The 12,745-nt window shown below is 39.8% G+C and overlaps 1 protein-coding gene across 1 annotated transcript; it reads right to left on the minus strand.

Annotated features, from left to right (window-relative positions):
* Window positions 1–1,096: 1,096 nt before the first annotated feature.
* clta (clathrin, light chain A) lies at window positions 1,097–11,676 on the minus strand. Its single transcript, XM_053331928.1, has 5 exons — window positions 11,408–11,676; window positions 10,451–10,479; window positions 8,733–8,850; window positions 8,435–8,546; window positions 1,097–2,296 (listed from the first exon to the last, which is right to left on the minus strand). Exons 1-5 carry the CDS (start codon window positions 11,583–11,585, stop codon window positions 2,125–2,127), a joined length of 609 nt encoding a protein of 202 aa, XP_053187903.1. The 5' UTR covers window positions 11,586–11,676; the 3' UTR covers window positions 1,097–2,124.
* Window positions 11,677–12,745: the final 1,069 nt, after the last annotated feature.

Raw genomic sequence — 12,745 nt, forward strand, 5'->3', positions numbered from 1 at the left:
AATTTTTAATTGACAACCTGCCGTTTATCTCTAGAAGAAAAAAACAAAATAAAAATATGAATGTGCTGCTGGGCGTTCATCATTTGTCATCAATTTATTCAGCCAAAAACAAACTTTATTTTATGTTTTAAGTCTCATATCTCATATATTGTGAGCAACCCCACCTAAATGTCATTCTCATTGTGAATTCATTGTCATTCCTAGTTTTGGACTATAAATTAGCAGTGGTACATGTATATTATCAAGCTGTATGAAATATATGACAGGTCCTATACTGTCTTCTTGCAATTAGCAGGCAAACTGTTATGAGAATAATAAAAGGACAAGATACCCCCCAAATATAAACAATGACATGTAAAAACATGTTGCCATGACTGACTCCTGGATACCAAATATGTCTGTTTATGTATGTATGTTATGTCTGTTTGGCATCACGGGGCCTCCGTAAAACACAGAAGAGGCAAAAACAAAACAGACAATGTAAGTGAGAATATATACTGACGGCATACATATTACATGTGAGTACTTGTATGCTTATTCAAATTTATATTTGTATGAATAAATAATTAATTGAAAACACACTGTGGACTGTTGTGATATGACTAAGTTCCTCAGATGCTCTGATAGCAAAGAGCAGATGTTTTACCTTCTACTGAGACAGTACAATCAAAAAATGTGCCTGGAGTACAACTGAATTTTTGGACTGCAGAACTATGCTTGCTGTATGGAGAGTGAAAACTGAATTTTCCTTAGTAGGCTTGGCTTGATGTAGTTTGTTCATTTGTTACAAAGCTTTTTGCTTTTTCTATCATTATTCCAATATCATCATCATCATCATCATCAATCATGACTTGATTAGGGACTGGTAATTTAATAATAATGTTGCACAATGGTATAACTAGTGGTAAGTGGTAAAACCAGGACTCAATCCCCCAAGAGCATTCAAATGACATCACAAATACAGTCAGATATTTGAGATGGTTGATTCAGCTCCATTATGGACACAAATTGATGTAGTTTTAAAGGTCAACTCACATCTTCCCAATCGACACATTCACACATTTAATATCCAGTTAAAGAATGACAGGACGACAGCTTTGATTCACTTTTTACTGATATTGAAATCAAATGGACAATGAACACACATGGTCAAGCAACAGCTGGCTAACATCTAGTTCTCTTTAAAACCACAACTGTCTAATTTCAATGACAAACGTTTTAAATTCTGTATATATATTGCCTTCTGTATATGTACATAAGTACACGCATAGAGTACATACACACACACTGTAGAGGTTTACACACACATACAAACGGGTCACATTTATTGTAATGACTGGACTTTGTTCAGTTCCTGACTGGAGAGGGGAGAGAGGCTTTTCAAAAAAGGAAATGCATAGTTTGGAAAATTTAACACAATATGTCACAACCAGGCTCTACACACACAGTTCAAAGTACACACACTGAAATGGGAGTTTTGTTTCGAGAGTTTGGTCCTTGAAAAAAACAATACAGAAAATTCTTGAGAAGATTGAAAACATGAGGTGAACAGAACCATTTAACAACCCTCGTAGGTCAGAGAAGGATTAATGAGGCTGACAGGCTAAGAGTTAGAGCACAGCATCATGGGAATGATATTGTTTGGGGGCCATGTGAAGCAGCAGGTTGTAGTGTAGCTGTAGGCCCAAACAAACATCAACCCTTCCCTTTTAGTGTCCATACTCGACACCCTAACACTAGTGTTACCACAGGTCTGTGTAGACCTAAGTGGCCTTGATCTCAGTACATTTAAAGAGGAAAAGGAATTACAAGGTCTTGATTGGTTTGTGGAAAAGGTGCACACCAGTAAAAACCCTTCAGAGGGCAGATAATGGTGAGCTGGTGCTTTGAGACTAATCTCTACAGCCCTGCCTGCAGGAGACAGATGATGACCACTGGCCACTGGCCACTGACCACTTCCGCTAGAAAAAAAAAAACAGGGCTGTGTATGGCAAATAGATATGGACAGAAAGGGTGTAAGCCCCCGTTTCTTCAAAATACAGATGTGGGACATCAGTAGTTGGATTTCTCGGTGTGTGGTGATAGAAGATGATATGGAATGAAGCTCTGAGTTGCATTCACTGTCTAGCGGACTAGCGGGGACTGCTTCAGGGAGATGAGGACGGAGCGCATGCGGGACACGTCTTTGGACTGCTTGCTGGACTTGGGGTTGAAGTCGCAGAGCCGAGCCACCCGCTCCCACTCAGTTCCAGGGTTGTTCTCGTCCATCTCTGAAACCATGGCCTCCTCAGCCGCCCTACATGCCATAAAGGAGACGAGGAGGAGAACAGGACAAGAAACAGAGAGCAGTCAGTGGAGGAAGAGGTGAGATACACGTCAGTACATGTAAAGTACAACCCTGAGAAAGTTCTCTGCTGATAACCAACACACACAAGTTCTGATGGAAAAGTCAGCAGTTCCTACTGGGCTCAACAGTGCTGGCTCTAGCACAAATGATTGGATTAAATTCAAGTTCAAATTTCTGTTGGAAATCAAGCTTTCAGAAATACTCCTCTTTGCTAATCTGTTAAGTATACATCTCTGCAGTTTATCTCCTTTTTTTTGGCTCAGTGGGACTTTGTTGGTTCAGCATAGTCTAACTCAGGGAAGAACAGTCTAATTACCACACAGAAACGAACATCCATCTGTCTTTAATGCCCGCAAAGAGAAACAAGCTACAACAGTTTCATTACCGGTTGCATGCCCCCTCCTCCCCCAACTCTGCTTTCACATTGCAGCACGGTCGCCTGTATTTTCAACTCTCCACGACAGTGAGGGGAGGTACATTTAAAACACTGATGAGAAATCCAAAGATTAAAAAAAACTAAAGCTAAAAAAAAAAAGAAAAAAAAAAGTATTTTTAAAGAGGTCTGGTAAGCATTTTCTGTTGGTTAAAAATGCAGTTCTGGACAGAACTGAAGGAGGGGAGTTTGCCCACTCCCACAAACATACACTTGCCAAGTGTATATTTACAATGTTCTCTTTCTTCTGCAAGACCCAAGTATAGAGAAGATAAGCTCATCTGTATACTTGTCCTTGATTAAAAAGAACACCAGAGGCAAGTTTTTTTTTTTAACCAAGCCCAAGAGAACTGAAAGCAGTACTGGGCCTTGTTGAGCCATGCATTGTGCAGCGGCTGAAAAGCAGGCTAGTTGGAGGAGGGGGGTGGGGTGGGGCGGCAAAGAATGAGTTTACTATGATTTCATGTGTCATACTTGTGGAACAGATCAATTAACGTCTTGTTGGTGAGGGTTGAGGTGTTTCTGAACCATCTATCAAACCAAAACAAGTGAGATTTACACTACAGGGCTTACCACATAAGACTTGAAATTAAAAGTAAAACATAAATAAAATAAAGTTTTAAAAAAGAAAAAAAACATTAAAAAAAGAAAGAAAAAATCTAAAAATGGATCAATGCCACCATCACAAGACATTTTATGATGCAAGCCGCAGATTATTGCTAAACAAATGTAAGCCTTCATCACCCGCAAACAGTAATAATTCCACTGCCGTAATATTCTGTACTTTTTCTACTACCCCCCCGCCACCCCCCCACAGACTGCAGGCACAAGCTTGGCTACCAACTACGACACAGTACACAAAGCAAAATGGGGATGAGAAGCCAATGAACATTCACTGTCACAACCCACTACAAATACACAAGGGACTAGAGGGACCACAACATCACAGAGGAGACAATAAACCAAACCTCTATCTAGGCAGTGGATCTAACTATCGACTCTTGTAAGCTGCAAATCTGTGCAAACGCATACTGATCTAACACACACACCCACACCCACACCCACACATACACACACACACACACACAGAACTACAACTATCCCCTGTCGAAAATATCAGTTATTTGGATGTTCTGGGGTTTCATGTTTTTACTTAACTGGTCTAGGCGGTAGCAAGGATGGTTAATGTGTGTGCTTTAAGGTGCATAGGAAAAGAAAACAGGGAGAAACAGTTTCACAAGTCAGAATTTAGAAAAGAGAGAGAGAGAAAGAGAAGGGGGGAGGGGACGAAATGAAAGACAACAAAAATGAGCTAAATGCAGATGTTAAAGCCAGCATGCAAAAGCAACATTTTTTTAAATTTCTTTTTTTTTTTTCTCCAAAGTGTTGTACATAATGATGAGTGTGCAGCCTTTGGTTTGGTTCGTGAACAGGATAAATCTTAGTATTTACCGCTTCGTGGCTTATCAGTTACACACACACATAAGGGGTTGTTATGGCCTGGGGTCTCATTTATAAAACACAGTATATAACAATAGGTTAGGCAATAATCAGGCAATCATAGGCAATCTGTTCTTGATTGTAGAAAAATGTGTTCAGCTCTTACATTATTTAAATTGTACAGACTTCTGTGTAGGAGGTGGCATTCACATCATTCAAGCTGTGTTTATAAATGAGGCCCCTGGCGTTCCCGTCAGACTTGCACCAACATTATGAAGGAGGAAGTCAAGTGATACTGTGTTTTTCTACGCAAACTGCTGAAAAAGCATTTGTTCCATGGTATACAGGAAATTCCATCTTTAAATGAACAATACGCTGCATTGAAGTGTAGACATAAAAAAAACCGACCTCTGACTACAAATAGAAAACATGTTTTCCAATCATAAGACAAAAACATTTTGCTCTGGGCTGTGACAACCACGAGCATGTGTACATTAATAGTTACAATACAGCACAATGGAAATGTGCTCCAGACACTTCCCTGTTCTCTGAGTGGCTGAGATTGTCACTAAAATGAGAATAACCAGTCTGCCCTGAAGGTCAGTCCACCTTAAGTGAGCCTGGTCAGGATCTAATGGACAGTTCATTCATGCTCCGTCACAAGATTGTTTACCAACTTCGGGGCTAACCCCATTCACTTTAAATCAGCGGGTTGCAACTGTTGAACTTTTAACCAGTATGAGGGTGAGGTGCTGCTGATAACGGGAACACAGACACTAAAAAGCCGCCTCGCTCAACTGAACGCCCGCTTCTAGCATCCAGGCGACATTATTTGTGACAGTAGATGTGCACATCGTGATGTTGATGGTGAAACAATAGATCTTGCAGCCCTACCACACATCATATCTATCATATACACATTTATATTTATATAAAAATCGAATCCAGCTCACCATTCTTGAATAAGCCAAAGTAGAAACAACATCTGTGTACACCACAATGCAGGCTGAGGGATGTTACCAAATAATCTGACTGCAAAACCAAAGGCTGCACAGCTCGGGCTACTGGACAGCTGGCAAATTAGCATGTCATCCTGTAGGACAGCAGCAGCTACACAGCAGCTAATATTCTGATAAAGCATGAACACAGTTCACTTTGAAGCAGTTGTGTATCCATGATGTGGCCAGTAGTGCCATTAATGAACTCTTTCCTGTACATTTGAGTGCCGGACACTTATTTTATAACACGTCAAGACATCAGCATTAACTGCAGACTCATTTAAGAAGCAAATTCATAGAAACATAGGTAAGCCTGAAGAGGTTTTTAATGATCTCTTAACTATTAATCAAACTGGAGTTTCTTCATTGTACAGAGAGCAGAGTTAAAGTCTAATAAGATTTACTTATATTAGGTACATAAAAATAAAATTAAAAACTGTAGTTTGTTTAAAAAGAACTATGGCAAAAATGAACATCTAATAACTATAAATAACACTAGCTTCATTTCACATTGTTCACTTTTCAGATATTTTTATGTATGTGGGTCCCACACTATGTAGCATAGATGAGTTTGAAAGGAGATACAACTATACCTACACGCACTAGCTTTAAAATGTAATGGATGTAAACACAACTGCTTCAAACATATCTATAATGCATCCTCCTCCTGAATAACAGTCTGTAGATTAAAACCACATTAATAAAAAGGTGTTAAGTAAAAGCAAAACACTTTCTGTGAGAGTTCATACGATTAATGTCAGCAAGAATTAATTGTTGGAAACTTGTGAAATGTATTTTGCAAAATGTTTTGCTGAAATGAGTTGAAGAGAAACAGTATGGAAGTGAGTAAAGATGGAGAAATCGACACAGGCACAGTTATGAAACAATGATTGATTTCCGTGGATGTGACTGAGGAGTTTGACAGTGTGCATGCAGACGGGCATCAACTCACAAATGACATACAGACATATGAGGTGGAAGTGATTACTGTGGTTTAAATTTGGTAAAATAAATAAATAGCTACTACAGGCTAGATGAAGAGAGAAACAATCCAAGTAGTTAAAATGGACTAAAACTATAGATTTACCTAAAGCATGGCAACACAGCGAGGGGTAACTAATGACCTAACTAATGAGATGAATATGATGTCAATAGTTGGGATTCTGGGAGTTGTTGACAATGGAGAAAAACAACAAAAAGATGAAAAAGGAGGATGTTAGTTGGAGCAACATACACATAACCAATGAGCTCAGAGAAGGGCTGCTTGTAGAAGTCTTCATCCAGCACCCTGGACAAACATCCGCCCAAACGACAGAGCAGCAAGAAGGCAGGAGAGAAGAGAGACAGTGGTAAAAGGGAGAAGAAGAGGATGGAAACACAAGCATTATAGGTTACCACACAGTAATAAGCTCAGGCCCATGGGGGGGGGGGGGGGGGGGGGTGTCAGTGACTCAGGGAGAACGACTTAGTCCACCCCTAATTATACACAGTCAGGTCTGGCAATGTGCAGAAAAACAGCATCAGCACTTAAAGAAGAGAATGAGTTCAAACAGGATCAAATGTTCTTTTTAAAGTGATTAAATTGAAATAAAATAAATTATTAGTTGTTGATGCGCATTTGAATGTTATTGAACACTTTGATTGCTGTAAGTAGGGTTACAGGGGTGTATACATTGTATCACTTAGTGATTATAGATTAGTTGACAAAACAAGAAATGCATTAATAAAAAATGTTTCCTTTTGGTAAAATGGACACCATGCTTCCGCATTGTATGAGCTGTTGAGGGCAGTCAAGGTGAGTAGGGAGCCTGCTGGCTGCTGGTAGTATATTATTAATTAAGCCATGAGGCTACATTACAGTCCAGAGGAAACAGAGCCAGAAATTTTGGCGATTCAACCAAATCATCCAACATCCACCTTTTACGCAAACATACTGGCCATGGTGCTTACAGTTACAGAGTGACTATACTGTATATTAGTCAACACCAATTACCAAAGTGATTCTGAGATAACTCGTTTGAGCCACTGTGCTGCACTTAAAATAACAGGGAGCCAAACACACAGTCAATTGGACCTGCCCATTAAGAGGCAGCCCACTGTCAGGGGTTCGGACAACTTACACTCAAATCTGGCAGACAGCTGTTTGTTCTTCACCACAGATAATATAATAATTAAAACACAACACATTTTTATAGTGGATGGCTAGATTAATTGTAAAGTTAGTAAAACATCTAATTTTAGCTGTATCTTAAGTAGAGGTCTCAAGATACGTCAGCTGAGCGGTCAGCTGTGTGCTGTCATTATACTAAAAACCAATCAATTGAAACCACGACAAACACACAGCAGTATTTGGTGCAGGGCTTTGATATTGGAAGGTATTAGATTTGAGTTGTCCTGAGGCTGGTGTGTAGTGGGCTTTCCTGGTCAGCTGAGCTGGTGAAGGCTTTGATTAAACGCTACCAGAAAGGAGTTTATATGTACGCAGTGTGGAACAGAATGAGATGCTATGATACAGTGAATACCAACTGGCACCTATGATCTCCATCACTTAATCCGGGCCCTCAAATAAGTGTGCTGGTGGTCATTTTTGGAAATGATTCCTCTGTTAGTAAGATTTAAAGATGTTCAGCAGCCTTTAATGTCTGATGTGTAGGCATCATTTGCCACTTTGCTCGCCTGCTGTACTTCCTAGCTCCAGGAATGGTTCACACCATTGGAGTTTATGTTTAAAATTGTTCAAGGTAGCATTCAAGACATGTTTCCAGAGCATGAAAGGCAGCACCTCACAAGTTATTTAGAACGTCCTGGCTCCAAATGGAAAAGACAATAAGCAGCAACTCTGGGCATCAAATCTCGACATCTGAGGTAGATGTTAGGTTTATTGCAGCTACTTCATTTTATTGAACCAAATCCTAGTATTATATGATTACCCGCACCTAAGTTGAGTGTGTGCAATTACTAGCTCTGTGGCTAGCTCGGTGGTTAACTCAGCTAACTGTAGACTGTAGTAGTGTGCCTAATTTCATATTTTTGGCGATATTTTTAATCAAATTTGGCAGGGTGGTTAACAACACACTTTTCTGTGGTATGTCAAACTCAGAACACATATTTATTCTTACTTTACACGGACTTTAAAACTTAGGGTTTGTCAAGACTGTAAATACAGTTGAGATCAGACCTTCTACATTTCCATTGATCCCTCTTTGAAGTCAGTACCTGTTATTGGCTTTGGTTTTCTCCAGCTGCTCGTCCTGCCTGGCGTGCCATTCTTCCAGCTCCACCTTGGCCTTGGTCTTCCACTCTGTCTCCTGCTTGCGAGAGTTATCATCTGGGGGAAGGAGATGAGTGAGAAGAGGAAACAAAGAAGTGGAGATGCAGATGGGAGGATTAGGTAACATAATAAATAACAGGAACTGGGATGGGAAGAGTGATGTGTTGGATTTGGCACATCTTAGAGACCGATGTCGTCTGTCCCACTTCTCTTAATAAAAACAATTTTCTGGTCTGTGCTTACCAAGCAAATCCAGTCTCTCTCTTTGCTCCTCCCTCCACTTGCGTAGGCTTTCAGGTTCGGCCTGCAGCCGGTCTGCGCTGGAAATTGCTGCATAGGCGTCTGATGGACCATTGCTTTCCTGAGAAACAACGGACGTGATGATGAGCAGGAATGATTGTATTACTTCATAAAAACATATCAATGACATTTCCACATAAATGGTGAAGAAACATCCGGGCACTTCATGGATTATTAAAACAAAACAAAAAAACAACAAAAATCAGACTGACTTTATGTTCAATCAGCTAAGCTTCTCTTGCTGCCAGGAAGAAGTCCTTATAGTGCAAATCGCAACAATGTTGCAATGACAGCACAGGAAAAAGGAAGTTGAAGCAGCTCTGATTGAACAGTCAGATAGTAAAAACCGCTGAGGCGGATACTGAAATCACAATGTTTCGACACCATCACTTGAATATTAGGCATGGTATTTACATTTCATAAAATGGGAATGCTGCATAACTGTTGTGGAAAATTAATTTACATTAGAAATGATGACATTATCACTGATTAATTTGCTGAGATGGCCAAGAAACACAAGCAGTCAGACTATCAAAAAGGGTTTAAACAAATCACATGATTACCTTACAGGAAGTGCGTTGCCTTAGTCTCGACTTCCATATCTCATAATTGTGGCTTATTATCTCATAATTACCAGAAGCAGCTATGTTTCATTAGGACCAGTTAATACGAGATGCTTCATGAGTAGAGTACAAGTCACATATCATCCAAACTATGAAAATGAGTAACCCTTTCTGAATACTATGGAACCGTTTGGTAACACATATAACAATATAAAAATGTTTACAGTGACAATATCAATGAAATTCTCATCAGGTCACAGAACATGGAGTAACACCTTCAGATCACATAATCCAATGTAATCATCACATTACACTGTAACACTGAGATCTCATAATTATAAAATACTGAATTTATGATTACTAGTTTCTTTGTTTGTTTTGGCCTTTCCTGTGAAATGGGGGATTATTCCTGACATTTCAGGCAGGATCACTTTCAGTTTTACCTCCAAATTAAGTGGTATACATAACATTATTTAACTATTGACTTGTTTACATGGTTGATTGACTGCTTGTGTTTCTTATTCATGATGACTTTGTTTTAGTGAGTCCATCATGTATCGTGTTTCTTTGATGTTATCCTAACTGATGGAAATCATGACTAAAACTATAAACACTGTCGCTGGGTCAACATTTACAGTATCGCATGATTTCATACGGCAACATGTTTTTTCTTCAATGTCACATAAAGAAAACAAATCGTACTTTATCAATATGCTTTGACCGCTTATCAAAACAATTAAGTCAATGCTGTGATAACCGTCAACAACAGATGAACACACACGTCCATCTCACAATGCTCAACATTTAACCTGATTTCATGGCAACGAGAAAATCTTAGCCAAGGTAGCTAACTAGGGGCTAAGACTTAGCCCCTTGTTGAAAGCCCCAGAGAACATTTTCTTCTCCAAAATGGAAACCAAACCATCAATGTGGTTTGATTTGAACCAAGTGTGTATATGTGTGTACATCATGAGCACAAATAGGCAGCAAAAGAAGAAGAAAAAAGCTCCCTCATTCATACATGAGCAGAAGGAATTACTAATTTGACTGTTTAAAGGCTGAATTATCCAGATCGAAAACAATGTGACAAATTATTACCTCATGAAGCTCTCCGTTGACAGCACCATCTAGAAAGATACAATGAAAACAGCTGTTAGAAATCAAGCAGGCAAATCAACTAAGAGAAAAGGTAGAAAAAAATAAAATAAACATATATATTTTTGTAAAGAAGACAACAAAAGCTTCAAAGCAGTAGTAGCCCTTTACAACTGCTGAATCCTCAAGATTTTCATTCACAGATATTTTCTAATCTGATATGTCAGCACTTTTGACCAGCTACTATTGCTAAACCACAACGAAGCTGCAGCTTGAGGAAATGAGGCAGTCCTGTCTAAAGGTCACTGAGCTCCATCAGTTTCCTCTTGTGGCTGCATAGTTAGTTACGTGTAGCACTGCCAGCTAGCAGTCAGGCTTGATAAGAAGCTATTACTGACTGATGTTATCAAAGCTTCATTTTCACTTGCATAGTATGAGCAACAACGCAACAATATTCACAAATATACACAAGTAATGACTATATACTGATGAAACAGTTTCTGTTGACTGAGCAAAGAAGCAAACAGTACTGTTCAGATATACACAGTAGGCCTACGTTCAATTTATTGCACATTTCGTATTTTAGACTAAAATGAATTGATATAATCCGTAGGTACAGTTGGTATTATAGTGTTTCCGTTAGAATTCATTCATTTAAGAAACAGTGTCGAAAGCTTGAATCATCATCACATCACAAACACTAACTAATCATTCAGAGTTTTCCTTTGACTACATTTATCAATAACAGACACAGTATTTCATTTAACCTACCAGCTGTGCTAACGTTAGCAAGCTGGCTAGGAGAGCATCAGCTCCACTGTCCATTTGGGACCAAAATACCGTTTAACTCTAATACTCACGGTTTAGCAACATACACACCAATCTTGAATTATGGATAAAAAAGACAGATAATGTTAAACGGAGGCAAATTGCCACCGCTTGACCTCAGCAGTGACCCACCGGTGGTGTCTCCCAGCGACGACGGGACCTCTCCGCCGTCCAGGATGCTGAAGCCTTCGTCGTTTTCAATCCCCGCGATTTCGCTCTCCTGCTGGGCCAAGAAAGCGGCCGCTGGGTCCTCTTCCGAGCCGACGCCGTTTCCAGCAGCGGGCGCGTTGAGCATGTCAAAATCATCCATGATTGTGTGTACTTTGTATGGGAGAATAAGTGTGAGAAAGCCCTGAGCAGGTGTAACGGTTGACCGAAACCGATTAACTCAACGGGAAGAAGAGGAAGAAGGACGAAAAAAAGTAGTAAACGCAAGCAAAGCGGAAACGGGTGAATAGCCAATTAGAAACCAGGATCGATGATTGACAGTACAGTGTACCAATCGCACAAGCTCTGCCTCAAAATCGGGCCAATCGAATCTTTAGACTCTCTTGCATACGGGTCCCATGACCTGCTACGTGCTGTCAAGACTCGAGAAAAAAGGAAAAAAAAGAAAAAAAACCCCGCAGTCTGCGATTAGGTGAAATTCAACTGGAACATATACAATTATAAGACCCGTATTTTAATTTATAGATTTATTCCGTTATGTTACTAAACTAAAAAATAATTTGTATCATTATGCATATGGGTGTTTTTCTTATGAAAATTCAAATATACATATATATCGTTTTGTCTTGTTTTCCTTCTTGGATACCATCAAAGCAGTAGGCCTACTGTTTTATCGCATACACTGGCAGGTTTGTTTGTTTTTTCTTCAGGGTGTCTTTTCTACCCTCAATCTCCACATCCCCTACAGCAGGATGATGGCACCACCATCCTTCATGGTGGGAATGGTGCTTTCTTCCGATGTGCAGTATTTGGCTTGTGCACAAACCGTTTTCTTAGTGATCATTATTAACCTTAATTTTGGTCTCATGGTTACACAGATGTCATGGGATTTCGGCGTTCTCTTTTCCACTCTGCCATGTAGTTGGCGAGACACCCCAGCAACACTCTATCCAGCCCAAACATAATGGTGGTTAATTATTAACAGCTCTGACAGTCTTAAAGGGCTCAGGTGGCAAGCACTCACCTGACTCAGGGTATGTGGCTAGGAGCAAACAAACTGCTTTTAAACTACACCAGAACATTATCAATGTGACTCAGCACATAGTGAAACAGTTCAAAGGACCTTGCCCTACAGTATTTAAAAGCTAGAACCATTCACAAATATCACTGGGATGCACTGAGCTGAAGCCTGCATAGCTGAACCACAAGAAGCAAAAACGTCACCCAGCTTGACAGAAGTCATTCCATTTCATCAGTAAGGAGTAGGGGAAAGGTGTGTCACCTTGCTGATATAGGTGAGCA

Source organism: Scomber japonicus, chromosome 2 (assembly GCF_027409825.1).
Source record: "Scomber japonicus isolate fScoJap1 chromosome 2, fScoJap1.pri, whole genome shotgun sequence".
NCBI classification, from domain to species: Eukaryota; Metazoa; Chordata; class Actinopteri; order Scombriformes; family Scombridae; genus Scomber; species Scomber japonicus.

Excerpts from the sequence above, each read along its gene's own strand:
- clta (XM_053331928.1), bottom strand. The coding sequence starts at position 11,585 with ATGGATGATTTTGACATGCTCAACGCGCCCGCTGCTGGAAACGGCGTC. Across the intron at positions 8,547-8,732 it reads AGAGAGACTGGATTTGCTTG|ATGATAACTCTCGCAAGCAG; the intron begins GTAAGCACAGAC and ends TCCTTCCCCCAG. Across the intron at positions 2,297-8,434 it reads AAAACCAAAGCCAATAACAG|GGCGGCTGAGGAGGCCATGG; the intron begins GTACTGACTTCA and ends TATGGCATGTAG.